This window comes from Mastomys coucha, unplaced genomic scaffold (genome assembly GCF_008632895.1).
Source record: "Mastomys coucha isolate ucsf_1 unplaced genomic scaffold, UCSF_Mcou_1 pScaffold23, whole genome shotgun sequence".
In the NCBI taxonomy this organism is placed as follows: domain Eukaryota; kingdom Metazoa; phylum Chordata; class Mammalia; order Rodentia; family Muridae; genus Mastomys; species Mastomys coucha.
The window spans coordinates 9,327,177-9,353,009 of NW_022196906.1; the positions used below are offsets into that span (position 1 = coordinate 9,327,177).

Sequence of the window (25,833 nt, forward strand, 5' to 3'; positions counted from 1 at the left end):
AAAAAAAAAAAAAAAGACTCTGCTTCAAAGAGCCAAAGGAAAAATGCCAGGAATTACTGCAGCCATCCAAGAAAAACAAAAAACCAAAACAAAGACAAACAAACCAGGCCAGCCAGGATTGAGTGGGAATGGAAAGTGGGCAGTTTTAAGAGTTCAAAATGGCATTTTTATAATCTCAAACATGATTCAGATAACTACAGGAATCAGTGATAAAGAATTTCCTCACAATCATTCTAATTTAGGTAAACTGTTAATTTCCTGAATGGGAAAAGGCTTCCAAAGCTAGTGAAAAAATTCTGATAGTCATTTCATGAAACATATTGTTTTTTCCTACTATGAGCAAGGCAGTGATTCTTAGAGGGCCTATGTTTCCCCACCTTCCCGTATTTTTTCAGTAAGAAATCGAGGCACTTTATTTTATGGCTTGACCCAAACAGCTGATATTAACAATTGCATTTCTATCTATTCTTACCTTTTTATCAAAAAAAAATAAAAAAAAAAAAAAAAAAAAAAAAAAAAAAAAAGCTATTTTTCTTGTAAACAAGATTTGCTCTGGCAAATTCATCAAGAAAATTATCTGGTGACTCTAAAATCTAGAGGGTGTTAATAAATTCAAGAATTTCAGGAAGGGATTTTTTTAGATGTTTGAACATAACGGTAGTATGGTAAAAGAAATACCTATTCTAATTGCTAGTAAGGCCAACATTTTAGGCATAATTACCGTCTAAAAGATACAAGAAAAAAAAAAAATCAAGGCCAGCCTGGTCTAAATATCAAGTTCCTGTTTAGAAACAAAACAAAAAAGCTCCACCCAGATGCAGGAAAAGACTAGTGAGAATAGACAGAAGGGAAAAAGAGAACTGAGTCCCACCTTGAGGTGTTTTAAGATAGCAGACATAAAAGAAAGCACCGTGTGAGAATGTGGGACAGCAAAGACTTGTCACAGCAAACTGCCCTTCTCAATGTGAGAAGAGTTAGTTACTTACAGTGCACACTGCCTTCCACATGTGAGACAGTAAAGCTAGTTATAGTGTTATTATTTCTTTAAGACAAGAAGTTAAGTACTTCAATACATTGTATTTTATTTATTATTGTATGTATATATATGATATGTGAGAGTGATGGTGTATGCATGCCATAGCATGGCATGTACGTAGAGGTCAGAGGACAACTTTTGGGAGTTGGTTCTCTATTTCTACCTGGGACCCAGAGACTTAACTCCAGCTCTCAGGCCTATGAACAGGAAAATGCTTTTTACTTGGTAAGCAATCTCTCTGCCCCCAAATTTTTAATCATTTTTATATAAACCAGTTTCTCTTATACAAGTACTCAAAGACTGTCTCTTGGATACATTTAGTATACTAAGAAAAAGTAAAAAGGTAACAAACTAGAAAGATGTATTTTTATCATCTTGTTTACCTGTCATGGAAGTCCTGCCACTTGCTGGTGACTCTACTTCCTGTATAGTACTAAGCTCATGCTGGTTTAAGTCCAAAACACATTTAACTTTGGAGACAGGTGGCTTTGAGGCTCTACCACTCAGTTCTTTGCCCAGACTGTCACCTATCAGGTCAAGAAAAGGTTAAGCAAATGAAACTTTAAGCTTTTCTTCAGCCAGCTAGCTGCAGGGATTGGGTATAATCAGAAGACAACAGGGATCATCTTACCACCATGCTCAACATAGACATCTGCTGAATGCGGCTGCTCACCACTAGAGCTCCCCTGACCTGAGTCTCCCCAAGTAAGGCCTTGGATGTGAGGAAACCACCCTCCAAGCTGTTCTGTCTTCTGCATTTCCAAATCATTCTCACCTGTGGTATTTCTTGCCTGAAAAAATAGGTAGGGAAATGGGGATGTGGGTTAAGGGATCACACGAATAAGTCATGAGATTTAAATCTCACTAAGTCAGAACCTCAATTGAATGACTAATTCCATCACTATAGCAGTTTTTCCCTGTGTCACTGTAATGGCCTACCTCATGAGCACTACAAAGTACTTGGAAAGCACCATAAATTTATGACTTTCTGTTGCTCTGTAACTACAAAGTCCCTGTAACTGTTTCCACAGTGGAACAAGCTATTTAGGAAAACCTGAGCCCATATCCCTAGAACAAACAATCTGTTTTATGTTGACAGATCAAAACTGGGACATACTTTTATCACTGAATGAGTAAAACTCCCAGTGCAAAATACAACCACATCACAGCCCCATACCAAGCACTAGCTTCCTCGGCACCTGCTATCAGACCTGAATGTTTTCCTTTGCCTTTTTCCCCATTACTTTTCCTTTATAACTTTAGGATTTAACTTCTAGATTTCAAGTACCTCCTGAACATCTAAGTGCTGCAGAATTGTTTGCACTAAGGAACTTAAGAAGTGGCCTAAACTAGAATAGACCCATTCTAACTAAATGTGTGTCTAAGTGACGACACCAGTCTTCTCAGCAACTTAAATGTAAGAAATGTAGGTCTGGCCTCTATCAGACTATAACCATACCAGCTATACCGTTACGTCATGTAGGACACAGATTTTGATTCATATACAAATGTTAACAGTCACTAAAGAACAGGATCTGCCACACTATAAGAATTCTATTAACCAGCCCTTTTTATAAACATATCTGAGAACCCACTGCAACAAAACTCATAAAGATGGATATTCTTTAATGTTTACTATATTTTAAAAATGACCCTATAAAGTAGATACATTTGTTTTAATTTCCACACTCCCAATAACTAAGGAGGAGGTAGATTTAGGATTAAAATGGAATCAGATTTAACCATCTATTATGTAATGCTGAAGTTTTAAATTCAGAACATACCTGACTGATATTAAAGAAATCTTTCAAAGTCTCTCTGTGTTTTTGGATGTGCTGCTGTAAGAATGTCTGTCTCTGCATAAGCAATTCTTCTTGGGCTTTTTGCCTAGTTTGTAGAGCTTCTCTTTGTAGATTCAGCTGCTTCTGAAGACTCATGTTATCTTGCTGAGTTAAGGCAGGCTGGGAATAACTTAAAAGTCTGTCCTGAAATCTTGTGATCACAGCATCATTAGGAGCTGCATGCTCCTTTTCAGATAAATATGACTCACAAATGCTTTTAGATTTGGTTTCTGCAAAAGGTAGTGGAATGAATGGATGCTCTATTTCCTTGGACAGAAACAAAGCAGGGAGAGAATGCTCAGGAAAGTCACTTTTGTTTTGGCTCTTTTGTTTGTGTAAAAGCAGTTCTTTATGAGATACCATTTCTATGTTCAACTGCTCTGTCATGCTATTCTGCAGAGGCAGAAGAGGCTGTGGAAAGCCCAGATACTCATCATGGGACCTGAGCATCTCAGCATCATCACTTTTGGTTGGGAAAGACTGTAAGGTCTCTTCAGAATTGGCAATGGGCAGTGCTACCTGGGATGAAAATGGAGAAGAGCCAATTTGTTTGCAAGATACCCTTTGCTCCAAGTTGTTTAACCTTTGCAAAAGCATTTCCTCTTGTATTTCCTGGCCAGATCTAATGGATTCCCTTTGCATATCTAACTGCTGTTGAACTGCCTTTAAGTCATCATGATGAGGTTGGATAAAATGCTCAGCAGACATATCTTCACATTTACATAGTCTAGGAAACACCAACCCTTCTTGGGCCTTCTCAGTAGAATGAAAGGAATTTGTCTGTGCATAAAGGTGTTCTGGATGTGCAGTCAGATTATCCTGCTGAGGTAAAGCAGTATGTGATAAACCCAATGCCCTGTCAGGCAATTCCAGCATCTCAGAATAACCCGAAGATATGGTGTCACTGTTGGCTGAACACAGTCCTTGTGTTCTTTCAGTATCAGAAACAGGGAATGAAGCAAGTGAACGTTGTGGTATCAGGAGAGAAAATGGACCAACCTGCTCTGGGAATATTTTTTCCTTCCATTCTCTTAGTGTTTCTTCATGAGCTTCTTGTCTAGAGTGGACAATGGCTTCCCTTTGTGTAGCTAATTGATCTTGAAGGGCCTTCAAACTGTCTTGCTGAGGCTGGATGAGCTGGGATATCTTTAAAAGTCTATGCTGCAGTTCTGGTATCTGAAGATGGCTTGATTTTACTTTACTGTCACTCTCTGTTGAGAGAGGTTGCTGTGTTATACCTGAGTCAGCAGATGGCAAGGATACACATGATGACAGTCTTAATGAGGGTTCAAAGGACGAAAAGCCTGTCTGTTGAGAAGATGTATTTTCTCGAGTTTGAGAACTAAATTGAAAGCTCTCTTTTTCTGTGTTTACCCATTCTTGGTGTTCCTGGAAATTATCTTGTAGAGGGAATGTACGCTGTGAAACTCTAACTAGTCTTTCCTGAAATCCTGGAATCTTAAAATGGCTTACGGGATCCGTACTATCACTTCTGGCTGATACAGACTCCTGGGATAGTTCCCATTCAGTTACTTGGGATGGAGAAGACAAGGCACCACCAGTCTGTTGAGAACACAGTCCCCTTTCTAATTCGTTTTGTTTGTGAGCAAATTCCTGATTTTTTTTTCTAGCACCAAGTATAACCCTCTGAATGTGTGTCTCTTCCTGGAGTGATGTAAAATGTTCTTGTCTTGGCAGGCTGTGCTGTGGAAAGCCAGGAGACTCCTCTTGAACTGCTGGGGTAATCAAATGACTGGAGAGAAATGTATTTTCTTTCTTAGATGAATACAGTTCCTGGAGCTTCTGAGGCCCAATTTCTGAAACTGCATGTGAAGCATCTAAGTGCTGAGCAACCACTGAGGAGAGTGAATTTACTGGCCCCGCCACACTGTCTGTTGAACATCTTTCTTTACGTAAAAGTAATTCCTCTTGAGCATCATGTCTAGGTTGAGTCATACCCCTCTGTAGAGTCAGCTGTTCTTGAAGCAACCTTAAAGTATTCTGAAGAGGTAGGGTCTGCTGTAAAAAACCTGAAGATCCATCCTGAGCTCTTGAGACTTCAGTCTGGTTTGGGAGTAGCCCTTTCTTGTTCATAGGTAAAGGCTGTTTCTGGGTTTTTCTAGATTGTGTATCAACTGATGTTAGTGAACTAAATGACTGCTGAGCCACCTGATATGGCCAAGAAGACCCAGCCTGTTCAGAATGTACAATTTTATCCAGCTGACTCTGTGTATGTGCAAACAGGACCTCCTGGGCTTCCCGCCTAGCCTGAAGGTTATCCTTCTCAACACTGAACTGCTCTTGGAGAAATTCTAAATTAGTTTGCCGTGATGAGATGGGTTGTGAAGAATCCCAAAGCCTGTCCATATTGTCAGAGGAAACAGTGGCATCACTTTTTGTTGAAGATGTCTGGAAGTTTCCTGATTCAGCTGAGGCAGAGGGCAGTGAAGGAAATATATTTCCAACTGGTGAAGGGAGGAATACTGGGAGACCAGTATGCTGTTCCAGTTCTTTCTGTGTACATAAAAGCAGCTTTTCCTGAGCCTCTTGTCTTGCCTGGAGAACTTTCTTCTGTAGTTCTAATTGTTCTTGAAGAAACCTTAAGTCGTCCTTCTGAGCTGTAATAGTCTCTGAGGATGACAAAGGCTGATCACGCATTTGACTGATTACAGACTGGTTTATGGTTGTAAAGGGCTTCTGAATTGTTCCAGATTCGAGTTTAACTGGGAGACTAGTAAAAGGGCATTCAGGTAGCAGTGGGAGAAAAGAAGACGGTTCCGTTGGCTTAGAAGATATATTTTCACTATCCTCTGATGATATCTGTTGGGAATCTAAACTTTGACAAATTATTGCCCTCGGTGGTTTAGATATTTCTCCAGCATCTTGTAATATTTGTGGCCTAACATAAGACAAAGTCCTTGAAAGTGAATGAGAATCTTTAAGGACAAGCTCATAGTCTCTCTGATGTGTTTCCACCTGAGAGAATTGCCACTGACGTTCCTGTGATTTCACGGACTGCTCAGCTAACATCTCTGATCCAGCTATTTTTCCTTGCCTCTGTGGAATGTGACCCTCTCTTGGTACCTGGATATGAGTCTGCTCTAATGTAGGGATCTGTGTGGGCTTCACAGGTTGATATTTGCTAGGACTTAGTTTCAGTCTCTGGCTTGGATCCCCATAGTCTGAAGAAGCAGCAGGCTTTTGGGATTGCTGTGGGGGCCGTGACACAACAGAATCAGGTATCAGTATTGCGGCTGACATGGATGGGCATCGTTCTTTTAATACAGTTTGGTATTCGAGTAATCGTTTCCTGGCAGTTTCAATAGTCTGTTTGTGTAACCTATCAAAAACAAATAAAAAACAAATAATATTAATTTTTTTTTGTTTTTTTGTTTTTGTTTTTTTGAGACAGGGTTTCTCTGTGTAGCCCTGGCTGTCCTGGAACTCACTCTGTAGACCAGACTGACCTTGAAATCAGAAATCTGCCTGCCTCTGCCTCCCAAGTGCTGGGATTAAAGGCATGCACTACCACTGCCCAGCTTAATTTTTAATTAAAAAAAAAAACCCTCAGATTCTCAAATTTTACACATTAAACTCTATAAACAGCAATCTAAGGCTGGCCATATTTACCATGAAAAAGTACTAGCATCCCCATTGCCCTTGAAGAAAACATGGCAATTTCTAAGGTACTTAGATACTGTACTGGCTAGTTTTGTGTGTCAACTTGACACAGGCTGGAGTTATCACAGAAGGGAGCTTCAGTTGGGGAAGTGCCTCCATGAGGTCCAGCTGTGGGGCATTTTCTCAATTAGTGATCAAGGGGGTAGGGCCTCTTGTGGATGGTGCCATCCCTGGGCTGGAGGTCTTGGGCTCTATAAGAGAGCAGGTTGAGCAAGCCAGGAGAAGCAAGCCAGTAAAGAACATCCCTCCATGGCCTCTGCATCAGCTCCTGCTTCCTGACCTGCTTGAGTTCCAGTCCTGACTTCCTTTGGTGATGAACAGCCATGTGGAAGTAAGCCAAATAAACCCTTTCCTCCCCAACTTGTTTCTTGGTCATGATGTTGTGCAGGAATAGAAACCCTGGCTAATACAGATACTCACATAAATAAATAATAAATCCCAAAGATGTAGCACACTGTCTCACAGAAATCATAACTTGGTCCATACCTGTTTTGTTGTAAAAGCTGATGTTGATAGTTACGAATCATCTGCCTGTGACAGTCTTCATCAGAAATCATAGCATGTGACATTGGAGCAGGGCATACCTAAAAATTAAAAAAAAAAAAAAATTAGTTTACTGTTTTCTACAGTCCCAGGTAAATTTAAAATCTCAACACATACCTTCTAATAAACCTGATCACATTTATACTGGGTCAGCACACAAACTGAAGACGAAATATGTCAAGTTGGGTGGAACATAAAAAATACTTTCTGGCCTTCTAATGCCATCCTACCTCAAGCTGATCAGCTTTCTTTCTTTGCTCTTCCAGTTGAGCCCGGAAACAATCAGTTTCTAACCTTAACTTCTGTTGCTCAATTTGTTCAAGTAATTCCAACTGCTTCTGCTTCTGCTCTTCTATCTCCATTATCTAGGTAATGAGAACACTATTGTTCTAATTAACAATAGACTCCCAAAAGTTCATACAGTATATTGAAAAGAAATACATGTCATCACCAAAAGGGCTGATTATCTATAAAATAAGTAGTCTTAAATCTGCCAGGGTGTTGAAAGGGGTATTATGTGAGAACCAAGAGAAAGTGGCAAGAAGCACGCAGCAGACACTGAAGGGGCAAATGAGTGTAAAGCAGACACCAAATGCATCCTGTCACCTGAATGTTTGTAAGAAAAAACACGGTATCAAAGAAGCATAGATTAAGACATGTTGTACAGGTCAAACAAAATTGCAGCCGCAGGTCGTGCTTACCTGTTTATGCCTTAATGACATTCGAATTCTGACTGCTTCTTCCTGAGGATGAAGAAGGACTGAACTCTGAGCCACAGTTGTGGCAGGTGGAGACGAAGCCATTGCTACAAGAATCCCCAAACAAAAACAAAAATCAGCATCAATAATTCAGAAAGATGACTCCACTACAGTACCCTTCTTTACTAGAAAAAAGATATGAGGAACCAAGCAAGTTGAATTTGAGGCTGTGACAAAAGTACCTTGTTCCTTTCCAGTCCCCACTTTGTAGGAAAATGGTTTATCTTCACTGCTCAGTGGTCCAGATTCTATCGTCAGCCTTTCACTGTCCATGACTGTAAAAGAAACCACTGCTATGATAGTGTCAAACTTAAAGGGAGCAAATTAACAGGAACATTCATTCAGATCAATCATTCTCCCTTGGTCTACACAAAGTGGACACTCAGTGAAAGCTCTGTATTCTTTTGGTTAGCTACACAAATAACCTAAGGCAAATATTACAAGAAAAATCAAAGACTAAAGAGGAGCTAAAGAAATGTCAATGAGCCGGACAGTGGTGGCGCACACCTTTAATCCCAGCACTTGGGAGGCAGAGACAGGAGGATTTCTGAGTTTGAGGCCAACCTGTTCTACAGAGTGAGTTCCAGGACAGCCAGGGCTATACAGGGAAACCCTGTCTTGAAAACCCTTCCCCCTCCCCCCCCCAAAAAAAGAAAGAAATGTCAATGAGTTTGGTGATTCTTCCAGAAATTGGACATAGTACTACCAGAGGACCCAGCTATACCACTCCTGGGCATATACCCAGAAGATGCTCCAACAAGTAATAAGGACACATGCTCCACTATGTTCATAGCAGCCTTATTTATAATAGCCAGAAACTGGAAACAATCCAGATGTCCCTCAACAGAGGAATGGATACAGAGAATGTGGTACATCTACACAATGGAGTACTACTCAGCTATTAAAAACAATAAATTTATGAAATTCTTAGGGAAATGGATGGATCTGGAGAATATCATCCTGAGTGAGGTAACCCAATCACAAAAGAACACACATGGTATGCACTCTCTGATAAGTGGATATTAGCCCAGAAGATCAGAATACACAAAGTACAATCCACAAACCACAATAAACTCAAAAAGGAGGAAGACCAAAGTGTGGATACTTCAGTCCTTCTTAAAAGGGGAACAAGATACTCATGGAAGGAGTTGCAGAATCTAACTATGGAGCAGTGACTGAAGGAGTCCCAGAGACTGCTCCACCTGGGAATCCTTCCCATATTCAATCATCAAATCCAGACACTATTGTGGATGCCAGTAAGTGCTGGCTGACAGGAGCCTGACATAGCTCTTTCCTGAGAGGCTCTGACAGTACCCAACTAATACAGAAGTAGAGGCTCACAGCCATCCATTGGACTGACCATAGGGTCCCCAATGAAGGAGCTAGAGAGAGGACCCAAGGAGCTGAAGGGTTTGCAGCCCCTTAGGATGAACATCAACATGAACTAACTAATTAGTACCCTCAGAGCTTCCAGGGACTAAACCACCAACCAAAGAGCACACATGGTGGGACTAATGGCTCCAGCAGCATATGTAGCAGAGGATGGCCAAGTCAGTCATCAATGGGAGGAGAGGCCCTTGGCCCTGTGAAGGTTCTATGCCCCAGTGTAGGGGAATGCCAGGGCCAGGAAGCGAGTGGGTTGGTGAGCAGGGGAGGGGGGAGGGAACAGGGTTTTGTTTTGTTTTTGTTTTGTTTTGTTTTGTTTTCGTTTTTTGTTTTTTAAATTTTATTTTATTTTTTTATTTTTTTCAGAGGGAAAACTGGGAAAGGAGATATCATATGACATGTAAATAAAGAAAATATCTAATAAAAAACAAACAAGAAAAAGAAACATCAATGAATTTTTACTAGAATAACTAGATTCTAGGAAATTTTAAGATACAAATCCCATCATATCAAGGTAGCTCTTTTGCACATAGCACTCATTCAACCACCTATCATGGCATGGTAGACAGCAAGGAATATTGTGCTGAGTGACAAGAGGCTTCAAAGAGGTTCAAAGTTTGAAAGGACATAAACATTATGTAATTGCCTCAGAAAAACTTAAGAGAATTAAAAACAGGCACTACATAAAGAAAACAAGGGCTGTATTATAAATAAAGTACTAGATTAGTGAGTCAGGTGTGATTTCCCTGAGAAAACGATCTTTAAGCAGTCACTGAAAGGTAAGGAAGGAGGTCAGATGAAGGAAATGAACAGACTTATCCAAACACTTAACATGTATGAAGGCCCTGTGAAGGGAAAGAAAGGAAAACAGAACAAAAACCCCACAAGCCCCACATACACACACCCACACCCACACCCTCTCTCTCTTCTTGGGTTACTCAAGAAACTAGAAGACTCACAGACAAGTGGTGCAATCATTTGAAAGCGAAGAGTGCAGCAAGGTGAAAGAGACTGCCTATTCTATTCATGCAGGGTATTTTCAAAAGAATATAATTACAGATTCAACAGCAGCTTCCTTTTATTGGGTTTCCAACATTGTAGTCTCTGTACTTGTCTAACTCCTGTAACAACTTCTACAGTTGCAATTCCTCAGGTAGTCATAGGTAAGTTCTCTTCTCATAAAAGAAACATCCATTCTCAAAGCTTTGAATATTGGACTTCTTGAATTCACTCTCTTGCTTTAAGCTATTCAACTAATTCAACAAAAACTGAGTACTTTTTATACACAAGGTGTCTTGAGAACAGAGGAATGAATAAAATCTTCAAGTTTCTCAAAAAAGGGTTATACATGAAGAAAATAATCAAAATAAAGTAAGTCTATTTACTGCCTGTTGGTAATAAGAGCTATAAATAAAAAGCAGGGTGAAAGAGACTGTGAAGAGAGTGGGAGCATTATTGGGATGGCAAAGTCTATCCAACTGTGCTTTCTCAGCGAGGCCTTTTCTGTTCACTTTACTTAAAATATATCCTTCTGCCCTCCCAGAAAGTGTTCTTAACCACTGAACCATCCCTCCAGCCCAACTTTTGGCCTCTGTTCTTTGTTTTCTCATACATGAGTTAACTACCACCCTCCCATGCCCACCCCCACTATCGCCTCCCTGCTGCCAGAAATGCAGGCAGAAACTCTTGCATTTGTAGGCAGTGGTAGGCTTGGAAGCTCTACCACTGTTCTAAGCCCCAAACCTAGGTATGAGCATCCATCCTTTTACCAATGCGCCATCAGACAGAGTAGCGGAAAAAGCACCTTGCTCCTGCTCAAACGGTGCTGTCCTCTCCTCCGTGGTAATAGATCCTGAGTCCATGCTTGGTATTTTACTCTCACTCTCACTGATGCTCGCAGTCACCTCACCTTCATCCTCAGATATGGATTTAATTGTCCAGAGTGATTTTTGACTTCGAATCTTGCTTAATAATCTTTTAAAAAGAAGTCTTGAGGGGATTTGTTGGGTCTTTGTTGCCAAGGGCACTAAAAAAGGGAAAACTAACTTCATTATATTTAGGCAAAACTTTATTTTCAATAAAAGGTTAACAGTACATTCAACAATAGCTTGTCTTAGTTTAACAATCAAGTATAATTTTTTTCAACTTAAATTCAAATTTAGACCATTTCCAGTAACATAATACATATATACTAGTTTCAAGCTTAACTCTCAGGAGGACACTGTTTGCTAGGTGACGGCAGATTGTATAACTCCCAATTAGCTTGTGACTAAGGTTACTATTTGAGTCATGCACTATAAGATTTTATGTTCTGTGCTAGGGAATGGCCCAAACAGTTCTTCTGCATGCAGTACCTATGAGGTCCTTTGTCTTTCCTAGTCAGTATATTCAAAAGGTAACTTAACTGCACCCTACCTTAATGCTATACAGTAATTTTACCCCATTCCTTAATTACACACACACACACACATACACACACACACACACAAAGAACAGCATATACTTAAGTAATGTTTTTTGCCTGGTTCATTCAGTTAACTATTAGTCTGCGACCTACCCATTTTTACAACAGACTGACCTTCCCTCCACCCACCAACCCACCCATGCATTCTTCCATATTTTGTGTGTGTATTAGGGATGGAATTTAGGGCAAACACTCTACCATTGAGCTACATTGCCAACTTTTATTTGTAATTATTTTCAATGAGGATTTAGTTTAAGGAGGATAATAGAATGCCTAGCCTTTTGTTGTTGTCTTCAAGAGAAAAACTACTGTTATCTTGTCCAGAGCAGTACCAAACTCCTGGATGTCCTCTTGGCTCAGCTTCCTGAGGAGCTGAAACTACAGGCTGTGCAGTAACACACAGCTTCCTAGCTTTAGCAACATTAAGTCAGATCCTAACTGGGATCAACAGGAAATAGAATGTTTCTTTATGTAATACCAGGCTTCAATTTTTGATGACAAGAAATATGAATAAAAAGTTCCATTAAAACAATTAAAAACAGGGTGAGTAAACACTAAAGCAAATCCACTGTCTGCTAAGTGCAGAGTCAGTGTCTTATAGGTGAGGAGAGACTTGTGTGCTGAGCAGACAGAGAAGGTGGCCCTGAGTTCCCACAATCAAGTTAGAGCCATAAAGAGCCAGTTCTACCATGTGTGTGCCTGTGATGAGATGTAAAGCTGAGCAGCATTATGTAAAGGCAATAGAGGTAGAAAAGAGGAAAAATGAGCTCAGCTCAATGGTGTGCGGTGGTCTCTAAGGAGATACAGAAGTGAAAGAGCAAAGTGTGTGCTCTGCTTCAGGTAACCACGATACCATCACTCAATTACATTCATTTATTTATTTACAAGGGAAGGGAATGTGAAGGTTAGGGGAAAACTTGCAGGAGTAGGTTCCCTCGTCCACAGTGGGGTCCCAGGAATCAAAGTGAGGTCGTTAGGATTGGAGACAAGTGCTTTTACCCACCGAGTCATCTTGCTGGACCCATCAATCACCTAAGTTAGGAAGTGAAGGTCTCAGTAGGCAAGAGATGACTAAGCTTAGTGCTGGATATGGATGTTAAGTACCCATGGGACAGTCAAGTGAGAAAGTTCATCGTTGAAGATAGGGGTGAAGGGCAGATAATCAAAGTCTGTATGCCTTCACAATACACGAAATACTCAGCAGTAATGGAACACAATAGACTTACTAATGGTCTGCTCAACTGTAAAGATTGCTAAACTTTCAAATGACTTTAGAACTAAGCATCTATCTCACGTATCCTAAAGATCACCAGATGGTGTGACATGTGATTGGCTCCCTCCAACAAGTCTGGACCTGATCTCTAATGGCACAAACAGATATATAGAGTGGCACTGCTCCATTAAGTGTCCTTTAAGCTTCAACATTCAGCTTAGAGGCTTAGGTACCTGTTCCACTAGGACATATTACTGCAGTGTCTGGCACCTGAGGGTTCTCAGTTTCACCTTCATTTTCTCCTTCTACTGAAAGGTCCAGTTCTTCATCTTGGAGCTGATCAGACATTGTAGGCAAAGGTTCTGGCTTAAGATGCAAAATCAGGTTTCCTTTCACCTCTGAATAAAGAAATACAGGGACATGTTTCTTTCTAATATGACTGAAAAATACTTAAAAAAAAAACCCACAAGATTTTAACTATAAAAATTTCTAAGTCTAAAGCATGAAGGCCCTTTTTATACAATAACTCATTTAAAAACAAATACTTATCACTACAAATATTATTCCCCACCAAAACATTTAAAAGCACCGCTGAAATTCCCTTACTCCTATCTGCATTGTACATATCTTCAAAGGCAAACTCCAGCTCTCTCTGCCAGTCTTCCTTCATCTCATTCCGTCGGTATGGCAGCTCCAGCAGCTGTGGCGGCATCTGTGCCACTGTCTGCCTCCTACGGGCCAGGTCCTCTTTCTGCAGCTGTTTAAGTTCTTCCATCAATCGCTCCTGGTTCTTCAACAGAATAAACAGATTAATGACAGAGTCAAACTTCAGATAATTCTATTAACTGGTGAGAAAAAAGCATGAAGAATCTGGTCTAAAACTACTTCCCCTCCCATTTGTTCTGACCTAAGACACACTACACTAATTTATATATTCAATAAATATCTGGTGAGTAACTTAGTATGTCGACCCTAGACTAGTAATGGGACAAAGCAAGTATCACAGGTGACACTGCTGAGACCGTCAATCTGAAAGGTGTCTGCTACTACCCGTTCTCCTGGGAAAGGAAAACCACCACATCACTTTCTGTTTCACTGCTAGGCCCTGTAAGATGCTGTTGATCAGCTCTCCCTGTATCTTTCAGGTCCTAAGTGACTGTTGTGTTTATCTGACAATACTTTCTGTCACTCCACACTGATTGCCTCAGTAAAGGGGATGTGTGTAGAGGACAACTAACATGAAAGTTTAATCAGATTGTCTTAATAAAGTTATCTGATTTAATTTTGATGGTATGGGCAAAGAAGAGAGATCAGAGAAACTTCTTCAGTTTGTGGATAAGCATTAGTCATAAAGAAAATGAAGTAGTAGGAAAAAAAACCCAGGGGCAGCATATAGGTATGGCTATGAATGCGTATCATTTTATGGCTAGGTCAGAGGGCAAAGGGATTAGAGACAAAAAAATATAAAACTGGAAGAGGATAGAATCCAAATGCCAATTACAACAGGCCCAGCAGGAAATACATTCCCAGACCAAAAGGTCTTAGGCTAACGGCTCAGATAAGGCAATGGAATTAATAGGGAGATGCCACTATTTTGGATCACTTGTTTGTTTGTTTTGTTTTTGTATTTGAAGACAGGGTTTCTCTGTGTAGCCCTGGGTATCCTGAAACTCATTCTGTATACCAGGCTGGCTGCCTGGTATGGATGACATTTTTATGGGAGAAAGAGTGGCCTGAAAAAGAGTGGTTTTTAATGATAGCTATGTGTTCCTTGATATTTGAGTAAGTGCATTATTATTATTATTTACTGAAAGCATGATATGTCACTTTATTAGTATTTTTCCTAGTTACGGTAAATTTATAAAACTTCATGCATGTTTCTGTGAGCTTTATGCAGTCCTCAGGAAACAAATTATAAAACTTAGCTCAGAGGGTGACCTAAGCAGATCAATAATACAGAGGTAAATCCAGGCAAGCTGTGGAAGCTCATTTCCATAGCCATTCAACACTTTATGGAAGCTTTTATGGAAAGACAGACTCAACTTAGAACTGTTCCTCAGTTTCTGTTGTTATTTATCATAGGTTTAAGTCTTAGATGACAATGATTAAAAACTCAGACATTCAGTTAACTGAGTCATAATTCACTTCCATCTTATGAAAGCTAAAAATGTGAAGGAGGAGGTCACAATCTAAACCCTACTATACAAGTAAACTTCCTTAGGATAAGCATTAAATGTTCAACCGAGCACTTAAAAATTCTCTCCTAAGGTGCTGGGTATTTAAAATGCACAAATGTAATTAAACGCAGAAAGTAAAGAGAAACATACTACATGATAAACCATTTTCATGCTGTGCTACAAGTATAAGCAAGGACATGAGCCTACCTTAGAGTCAACACTCCAAGAGGCCGGTAAGTGCTTTGCTCAGAAAATGCTTAATGGATCAACTGCACAGATTTACACAACACAATGCAATAAAAACTACTACATCAAAAAAGTGATTAATCTTTTCAGTAAATGTGTAAAACAAAGATACATTATGAAAACAGCTTTATCTAACCTGAGCTTAAAAGAGGATGGCAGGGCTGGAGAGATGGCTCAACTGTTAAGAGCACCAACTGCTCTTCCAGAGGTCCTGAGTTCAATTCCCAGCAACCATATGGTGGCTCATAACCATCTGAAATGGGATCCGCTGCCTCTTCTGGTGTGTCTGAAGCTACAGTGTACTCATGTAACTAAAAATTTAAAATATAAAAATCTTTTTAAAAAGAGGATGGTAAAGGATCCTGGGATATTTTAATGAAACCATACTAATATACTATGTGACGGTTAATGTTGTCAACATGACAACATTTCAAATCACATGGGAGATGGGCCTTTGAGTATGCCTGTGGGGAATTATCTTGTGTTGAGGTTGAGGAAACCTGCCCATTGTGGGTGGCATCATTCCCTGGTTGGGTGCTAGACTGTATGTGAAAGGAAGCTGAGCAGCTGCAGGCATTTATGCTCTGTTCCTTACTGGTGTAGTATGACCTGTTTCTGCTTCCTTCACTTGCCCTCCAAGATGAACTGCACCTAAACTGTGAGGGAAAAGAAACCCTTAAGTTACTTTCTTTAGGGTATTTTATCCTAGCAACAGAAAAAGACAATGAGCTACTATATTCACACTCTAGGACTCTGAACTTACTCCCTAAGCAGCTCTACAATGCCAACCAGCCTATCAGCAGCAGTCATAAGTCACAGGGACAGCGATTCTTACTTGGGCCAAGTGGATCTTTTTCATGGCTTGGCATCCCCGCACATGTGCCCTTTCAAACTGTTCCATTCTCTCCTGTGCCGCCTGTTTTCGTAGTCTTTCCACCCGTCTAGCTTCTTCTTCAGCAGCCAAATGAGCATCTGGCTAGCAGTCAATCAACACAATTTTAGATCTTTTTTAGGAAGTGTGAAACAAAGAAATAGCTTTAAAAAACAATGTCATTAATAGAAAACTCTTTCTACTTATATAAAATTAAATAGTAAAACAGGTTTTTTTTTGGGGGGAGTACAATGTGGAGGGATGGGTTGGGGAGGGATTCAAGACAGAGTTTCTCGGTGTAGCTCTGTGTAGCTCCATCAGCTTCTACCTCCCAAGTGCTGGGACTAAAGGTGTGCACCAACACACCTGGGAGTAAAGTTTTTAATGTCTACAATTACCAAAATACCCAGCCATAAAATGACCAAATTATTAGTATAAAGTCTTATAAATATATTTAAAAACACATCAGGTTTTGTTGTCTATTTAAAGATATTACTTTTTTTCCCCCTGGTTTTCCAAGACAAGGTTCTCTGTGGAACCATGCCTGTCCTAGAATTCTCTCTGTAGAACAGGCTGGACTTGAACTCACAGAGATTCACCTGCTACTGGGATTAAAGGTGTGAACCACCACTGCCCAGCCATGCTCCATGATTTTTAAGAAATTCCTCTAAATGGCAATGCTGATTCAACTAAGAAGGCCAGAATGATGACTTAGACATAACCCTAGCTTCCTAGAATTCATGTAGAAACAGTGAGTATGTCACTTACCACAACTTGCCACTCTTATCTGAATTTTTACTTTCAAATACATACGCTTTACTTAACATTTATTTTGTTTTAACTATGTGTATGTGCATGTGCCCTGGAAGTCCAGAAAAGGGTATCTGATTTATTAGAGCTGTAGTTAAGGCTGGTTATGAGAAGTTTACTGTGGGTGTAGGTACTCTATAAGAGCAGTCAACACTTAACTGCTGAGCCATGTCTTCATCATTATATGCAGCATTTTGAATGAAAACCTTGTTCTTTATATGATCAAATTCTATCAATAAATTGAAATAATATTAATGAAAACATTAACTTTACACATAAGATTAAATCATCCCGGAATGGGCATGGTAGCTCACTCTTGCAATCTCTGTACTCAGATACTTAGTCTGAGGCCAGTATGGACTAAAGTGAAACACTGTCTCACAGAAAGAAGGTACAAAGTCCCCAAATACAGAGACAAAGAGGTGAAGAGACCGACAGTGAACAGGAAGAATTACACAAATCAACTAAGCCTACTAAATAAGCTTCTTTTGAGACAGAGAATACTTCTGCAAATCTAAATAATGCCAGGCAGAACAAAAATAGATTAAATAAAAATTATAATGAGCACAGAACATTAAACAAAATAAGCTATTAAAACGACACTTCACTCTATTCAGGCCATGAAATTTCATGAAAAAAGTTCCTATGGAATTCTTCCCCTCTTGAATATGAATTTAAAGCAGAATGTCAATTTTGATAAATTAAACTCTTAAGAGGGAGGAAAAAACTTCAAAAAAACATACAACAGGAATGATAATTATGTCTAATCTAGAAACAATGAAGTACGCATTATGGAGAAGGGACTAGTTATGGTGGTGCATGTCTTTAATCTTAGCACATAGAGGGCAGAGATAGGTGCATTTCTGTGAGTTCCAGGCCAGCCAGGGCTACAAACTGAGACATAGTTTCAAACAAACAAACAAACAAACAAACAAACAAACACTAAAGAGGTGTTGGAGAGATGGCTCAGCAGTTAAAAGAACTGACTGCTCTTCCAGAGGTCCTAAGTTTAATTCCCAGTAACCAGAATAGGGCTCACAACCATCTGTAATGGAATCTGATACCCTTCTTTCTGGTGTAGCTGAAGACAACTACATCCAATCTACAGAAAATACACACACACACACACACACACACGAATGGTACTTTATAAAAAGCAGTTTAATTAACTTTAGCAAATGCTATGTAGTTTGGAAGCAATAATTTCTCCTCTAGAAATCTCAATCCTGTCTCAACCTCTTGAGTGCTGGGATTACAGTGTGCACTGCCACAAAATTGTGTATTAATCTAGCTATAGTTTGTTCTAAAGTCTGTTTCTCTGTGTGGCCCTGGCTGTCCTAGAACTCACTCTATAGTCCAGGCTGGCCTCGAACTCAGAAATCCACCTGCCTCTGCCTCGCAGGTGCTGTGCTTAAAGGTGTGAACCACCACTACCTGGCAGAAATCTATTCTTAATATACAATCAGATGTAGATATAATGTCCAAGATTATTATGTTTCTATTATTTAGATAAGATTGAACTATGATTGGGCTGTTAAAAATCATGTTTTTAGGGACTGGAGAGATGGTTCACCATAGCAATGGCTATGCTTTTGGAGGACCCAGGTTCAATTCCCAGTTCTTCTATGGCAGCTCACAATTGTCTGTAATTCCAATTCTAGGAGATCAGATTGTTCTGGCTTCTGCAGGCACCAGGCATGTGATATGGTACACAGACATACATGCAAAGCAAAACATCCATAAACATTAAAAAAAAACAAAACAACCCAACTATTTTTAAATGTTTGTGTACACATTTATACATAAAAACAGACTGTAATTCATATAATGTTAATCATTTTGTTTTCTGGTAGTGGGATCATTGATGTTTTTCCTAGTTTACCTTCTATACAAAGTTCCATTTCTACAGAGTCTATTCTTTTATGACTACAAGTTTTAAAATCCACTTTATGTTATAATGAAGCATATTTTGTACTATGTATGATAAAAATATATTTATCATTTTAAAAGACAGTCACAAAGTCATGGATTTCTTCCATTATATAGGACCACCATATATCTGACACGAAAATTCAAAGCACATTTAGAAGGCTTTGTGTTCTCTAGAGTAGTTAGTCGGATTGTTCAAATTTTGAGAACTGGCCACACCAGACACAGAATCAAGATAAAACTCAACTGAGTGATCACAGAAATACACAGGTGAGGTCATGAACAAACAGTAAGTTAATCACCTGCTCTGTATCCATCTGTCTACTCACAAAGGTGGAAATATGATGGTAGGTGGAACTGTTGGTTTTCAATGAAGGAATCCTGTTTACGTCAATGTTCTGGAAAAATAGGAAATAACACGCAGTTAGAGTTACAATTTCAATTAAAAGAGGATTCAATGCAAAAAAAGTAAAATTTTGGGTTTTTCTTGGAAACAATATTTTGCTATGTAGCCTGAGACTGGCCTGGACTTATAGCAAGTTTCCTGTCTCAACCTCTTGAGTGTTGGGATTACAGTGTGCACTGCCACAAAAGTGTGTATTAATCTAGCTATAGTTTGTTCTAAAGTCTGTTTTATTTTAATCCCCACTAGAAGATGCTAGGAGGGAACAAGGTAAAAACTGCAGGGGTGACAAGGACAGTTCTTGTGATGAACAGATTAATCCTTTTAAGTGATTAATGGTCCCAAGGCTAATTGTTTCTAAAGTGAATCTGCTATAAAAGCCAGTTTGCTTAAATCTACTTGTTTGCAGCTTTGATACTCTCCATCAACTCGTGACTGCCGGTGAGAAGACCAGCACCAGATGCAGCCCATTAGCCTTGGAGAAACAATCTTTTCTCTATGCATTACTTTGCCTATTGCACTGCATTATTAGAAACAGAAATGCACTAACAAGACTGTTGTTAAAAATCTACTTAATGAAAAATTTTTTCAAAGTTAAATTACTTCATGTTTTAATAAAAATACTAGATCTTCTAATTCTTCAAATACCTTCTAGATATCTGTAATATAGTCAGTGTTTCTATTTCAGTTCAGAAGTTCACTCTAACTTCTCAGTTATTTAAAGAGACACTTAGTTCTGCTATAGCACCCCCACACTCTTTACTGGGGACTTGTATCCCGGGTCTTGCACATAATAGGCAGGTGCTCCTTCACTGACTTCATCTTTAGAACTGAGAGCACTTTCAATTATAAGACACACCAAATCAAGTTAGAGCACAACTAATCACAAAAATTCTACTACCGTTCATCATGAATTAAGTTCTGGTCTGGAAACATTAGCTAATATTTAAGCACACTAATTCCACAAGTCTCAAATAGATGAAATAAGCTACTTCCCTGTTTCTGTTATTTTGGCATAAAAATAGTCAGGCCATTACGATTTATTATATATCGATATGTAATTAAATCAATTATACTAAAAAATGGATTTCTGAGTGCTCACCATATATAAGCTAGGCATTGCAATAAAACAGAAAATAAAATAAAGTAACAACCCCTGCTTTCTTCAAAGTAACATTTCTAAAAATGAGTTCTTAATGAATTAACATTCTGTATGTAACCTGATAAAAGTCTCTTCATAGAGAAATGCCAACAATTTCTCTGAGTCTTTTCTGCACCTGGCTTTGTCCCTCAGCTTTCTTATGAAAAGAAGGCACACAGCTATTTCTATGTCGCATGGTCATGATGACAATTATTGTGGGAATCACAATGTGTCTGAGAAAGCACCTGATAAACCACAAGGCAGTAACACTGACAAGCGCAGAGGGAGAAGTATAACTGAGAAATGATTAGACACAGCTTTAACATTGAAGAGTGGGGAAAACGAACAGGAAGGACCCCCTCCTGAGATTTAAATTATCACCAATCATTATTAGTTAAAACACAACTTCCAGTGAACTAGAATTTAGAGTTTAGTCAAGTCAGTTAGTACTGTCAGTATTGTTAGAATGACTTGTAAATGATTTTAAATTGCTCAGTTAATGCCTAGCTTCCAGTCTGAGTAATACTCTGCAGTAAGCTACCACTGGACTTAAATCATCAGGGTACAAGCTAAAAGCAGAGCTCAGCAGTATCTGAGACTGGGGGAGATGAAATATTCAACTATGACAAGTCCCATAACTACACATACATAAAACAAGTCTCTTTTTTCCCCCTGCATCTAGTGCTATCTCCAAAGGCAGTGCAAACAGGAAAGGTCATGTGCTGGCACCTGGGAGACAGAAGCAGGTAGATTTCTATGAGTTCGAGGTCCGTCTGGTCTACAGAGTAAGTCCCAGGGGAGCTAAAGCCACAAGAGAAACCCTGTAGCAAACAAACAAACAAAAATAAAAATCAGGAACTAATTACCTTAACCCAGCAGAGGTGTTATATGCCTATATTCCCAGCAGGAGGAAGGCAGAGGCAGGAGGATCTTTGAGTTTGAGGCCAGCCTGGTCTACATAGTGAGTTTCAGGACAGCTAGGACTACATGGAGAAACTCTGTCAACAACATAAAAAAAAAAAAACCCCAAAAAACCCCCAAAACCCCCCAAAAACCAAAAATCTAAAAAAGAACAAATCTATGACAGGAGAGATGGCTCAGGGGTTAAGAGAGCACTGACTATTCTTCCGGAGGTCCTGAGCTTAAATACCAATAACATGGTGGCTCACAACCATCTGTAATGAGAGACTAGATACCCTCTTTTGGTGTGTCTGAAGACAGCTACACTGTATTTACATATAATAAAAAAAAAGAACAAACCAGTTTTTAAATGTGCATGATACCACATAAGACACTATGGTATGCCGGGCGATGGTGGTGCACGCCTTTAATCCCAGCACTTGGGAGGCAGGGCAAGCGGATTTCTGAGTTCGAGGCCAGCCTGGTCTACAGAGTGAGTTCCATGACAGCTGAGGCTATACAGAGAAAAACAAAAACAAAAAGCCCAAAAAACCGAAAAAACCCACGCCACTGAGGCTCTCAACACTACGGCTGTTCACATTTGCAATCTTAGTGCCTGACTAGTTTACCTTAATGAAGTCTAAAGAAGGGGATTCAGGGGCTGGAGAGATGGCTCAGCGGTTAAGAGCACTGACTACTCTTCCAGAGGACCTGTGTTCAATTCCCAGCAACCACATAGTGGCTCACAACCATCTGTAATAGGATTCTGATGTGTCTGAAGACAGCTACAATATACTCACATAAATAAAATAAATCTTTAAAAAAAAAAAAAGAAAAGAAGGGGATTCATGGAAACTAAGAGCCACAAGAGAAAGGTGATTGAGCTTGTAGAGTCAGACCTTGATATAAACTCTGGTTCTCTACTGAGGTTAGTTAACACTTGATCTTCATGTTTCCTAACATGAGAAACAGCTATAACTTTTACTTTGCATGGCTGTTATGGTAGATAAATACGACACACTAAAACCATAGATATGCAGTAGTGCCCACTCACAACCTAAGAACTGTTCTTGGGTAAAATTCTAGTGTATCCAAAATGGTTATTTTTTTCTTTAGATTATATAAACAGAAGCCTTGTTTTATGTTTGTTTGCTTGGTGTTTCAAGACTGGGTTTCACATAGTCTACTAGCTTACTAGCTTCTAACTTGCTGTGCAAGCAAAACTGGCCTTGCATTCCTGATCTTCCTGCAGGAAAGATCAGGAATGAGGGATTCATGCCTAGCTAAGATAAGATGCTTGAGAAATTTTGAGAAACCTAAACAGTTTGCATTTCTTTCCTCAGATTTCTCAGTATCTGAGTTTTATGTTTGGAGAAATGGTTATACAGACACACTTCCATTCTATATACAACACATCCTTAAGTGGTACACATTAATCTCAAGGGACTCAAAAACTCTACCAAAGTCCTATTTAACTTTTACACCACAAACTCACAACCAGCTCAAAACGAAGATACTGTTCTTTCCCAAACACCTGGATAAGTGTGAATAAAAAACCTACCGTAGAACATGTTTTTTTTTTTTAAAACCAAACAATAATATAATCACCCTAGCTGAAGAGTACTGTCACACACCTTTAATCCCAGCCTTCAGGAGGCAGAGGCAGGTAGATCTCTGAATTTGAGGCCAGCCTGGTCCAGGACACCCAGGCCCACATAAAGAAACCCTGTCTCAAAAGAACTAAAGAAAAAAAAGACTACAATCACCCAGATCTTCTTAGTTTATCAGAGCTATATATCTATCTATAAACAACACGTGTGTGCAAGTGCTCGCAGGCACACACACAGCAAGGTGCGCTGAAGATCCAGAAGTAGGGCTGTATATGTTCACAGGGAGCCAGAGTAATTTTCTGGGTTATAGACCCAAGAAGCACTTGAGAAACATGGATACAGAGCCAGCTTGAAGAGCCTTCCCTTCAATGAAGGGGACATGAACTTCCAAGAAAGTTAAAAAAGAATAATTACAATAGTTGTGTGTAGCATAATAAAATCCAATATCTCCAAAATGATATTCACAAAAATGAAAGAGACCTTACCACCACAACCAAAAAGGAAAAAAACAAAACAAAACAACACAACAAATCTGCTCGCCTGGAACTGATAATTCTATCCATCCAGCACTCTGAAAAGCATTCTTCTTCAAGAAGCTAAAGGCTGGCTTATAAATACTAGAAAGTATAATAAAAGCAAGAAAAAAAAGCATCATGGGTTAAAATACTGCCTGCCCTTTTAATTTCTTGTATGGTCCTGGGGGAGTAGTTGAAACAGGACACTTCCACCTGGGCCTCACTGGGTTATGACAGATGGCTCAGTGAGAGCAGGGAGCTGACAGAGCCTGACACTCACGCTGTTCATATGCACACAAATACATGATAGAGATCCTCATACCAGTATTATGTTTTTATGTTTTTTAAAAAAAGCTTCTATATAAACCAACTAATTTTGACAGTCATCTCTATAGTCACTCCAATGACCACAAAATGCTAAATAAGAGAAGTGAATCTTTTTTCCTCTTTTTTTTTTTCTTTTGAAACAAAGCCTTACTATGCTTAATAGCTACACTCCTGCCTCAGTTTCACAAATTCGGGGAATATAAGTATAAGCTAGCTCATCCATTCTAGTACTCATACAGATTGTCTATAGAACAACTAGTGTAACTTTTTGGCCAATAAAGGTTATAAAGAAGTAAAAAGCAGAATGGCCAGTAGCATGAAAGAAACCAAAACCACTATGCTTTGCAAAAACAAATTGTTTTGAGATCACTGGGGAAAACTCAACACATATGAGAACAACAAGGGTAGGTAACACTGAGTAAAATGTCAGTACTGTTATTTTGTACAATTCTTAAAGACATACATTAAAGTATTAATAGTTAAAACAGTATCTAGGATTTTAAAATACTCCATATATACTCATATATTATTTAATTAAAACTCGTTTAAACAAAGCTCTAGGCAATTCACCTCAAAGGGAGATGGGACAGGCGGTGGCAGCCTGGCCATTTTAGCAGATCTCTGTTTTTCCACAAGCACTGCTTCCTTTCGAGCTTTTATGTGCCTTAAAAGACAAGAGATGCCACCAATTAGTCTCTCAGGTAACACCTGTTTTTACCAAAAGGACCAGAAATGTATTTACTTGGTATCAGTACAAAGTTAAAAACATAAAGCCAGAGACTCATCTTCTAGGTGAGTCCACACCCAGTTTGCTGCTTGACAAAGCATACATGTTTGAACATGTGTTTACCAGCTACAAGAGGCTTATATAAAGACAGGAGGGTCAGCTGAGAGGGTCAGAGAGTTTTTTACAATAAAAGCAGAACTAGAAATGTTAAAGATAGGCCACTGTATAAAATGACCAATACAGACCACTAACATTATGCAAAAGTCATTAATGACTGAAGCTTTCCAGTCCCCAATTGTAGGTGCGTGCCTGTGTATGGGCATGTGTTTTGAGACAATCTCACTATATAACCCTGTTTGGCCTAGAACCCAATATGTATAGACCAGGCTAGTCTTGAATTCACAAAGATCTTTGTGCTTCTGCCTCCCAAGCAATGGAATTAAAGGTGCGTGCCACCATACCCTGTCCTAAGACCTCTGTAATGCTCTCAATCACACAAAACTTTTTACTTAGTTTTTACATCAAAGACAGTTTCTGGCTGATGTTACGTCTGAACTGTCCACACATTTCTTCAGAAACTCAGCTAGTAAGACCATCCCCTACTGAATTAGTGAGCACAGGTCAGAGTGCCGTGGATGCACAACCTTTCATTTGCCTTTCACAGCCTTCCACACACCCTCCACAATGATTTCAGCTGAGAATATGGTACAAGTTATTATGTCACCTTGTTTTCTGTTTCATTAACATTTCTTTTTGATTTTTCTGCACTTTTAGGGCTTCTTTATGCCTCACTTCTGCTTTTCCTTTTCTTTCTGCTGCCCGCCGAGAAAGAGCATCCAGGTCAGGTTCCTAGAAGCATATACTACTTAAAAATTCATGTTATACAAGAGGAACAGAAATGTGTCTACAGAACATCAACATCTTACCTTGCAATTCCATCATCTCTTCCCAAAGTACACAAATATCTCCCAAAGCATGGGCCCACCACCACCATGCCACAGTACTAAACATCTAACTGCCTATAAAAACATAAAATAGCAAGCTAATTTGCACAGGGTTAAATTAGCCAATAAAATATTTTGAGATATTCAAACTGCTTGAGATGAACAATAAAATAGCAAATGTATAGCAATACAGTTGGTTCTCTGGCCTTCAAAAATCATATGGGTGTCATTCAAATGAGTTAGGCTTGGGAAAATGATTAAACACAGGCCACCAGTGACACAAAAAGGTAAAAAAGTAAAAAAGTTAGAAC

The 25,833-nt window shown here is 39.3% G+C and overlaps 1 protein-coding gene across 9 annotated transcripts in view; it reads right to left on the bottom strand.

Moving 5' to 3' along the window:
• The window catches only part of Cep295 (centrosomal protein 295), a 44,391-nt gene that overhangs the window by 12,825 nt on the left and 5,733 nt on the right, over window positions 1-25,833 (bottom strand). For 3 of the 9 annotated variants that reach the window (XM_031345941.1, XM_031345940.1, XM_031345948.1), the window contains exons 4-17: window positions 25,303-25,427; window positions 24,422-24,515; window positions 19,258-19,353; window positions 16,181-16,321; window positions 13,529-13,712; window positions 13,156-13,320; window positions 11,050-11,271; window positions 8,042-8,134; window positions 7,803-7,906; window positions 7,332-7,466; window positions 7,045-7,142; window positions 2,821-6,217; window positions 1,668-1,827; window positions 1,420-1,563 (exon numbers count right to left, since the gene is read on the bottom strand). In XM_031345941.1, the coding sequence (XP_031201801.1) occupies window positions 1,420-1,563; window positions 1,668-1,827; window positions 2,821-6,217; window positions 7,045-7,142; window positions 7,332-7,466; window positions 7,803-7,906; window positions 8,042-8,134; window positions 11,050-11,271; window positions 13,156-13,320; window positions 13,529-13,712; window positions 16,181-16,321; window positions 19,258-19,353; window positions 24,422-24,515; window positions 25,303-25,427 (5,158 nt within the window). Of the gene's footprint in view, window positions 1-1,419; window positions 1,564-1,667; window positions 1,828-2,820; window positions 6,218-7,044; window positions 7,143-7,331; window positions 7,467-7,802; window positions 7,907-8,041; window positions 8,135-11,049; window positions 11,272-13,155; window positions 13,321-13,528; window positions 13,713-16,180; window positions 16,350-19,257; window positions 19,354-21,228; window positions 21,280-24,421; window positions 24,516-25,302; window positions 25,428-25,833 lie in introns of those variants that run through there. The other 6 variants (XM_031345949.1, XM_031345943.1, XM_031345944.1 and 3 more) reach the window with 5 other exon arrangements.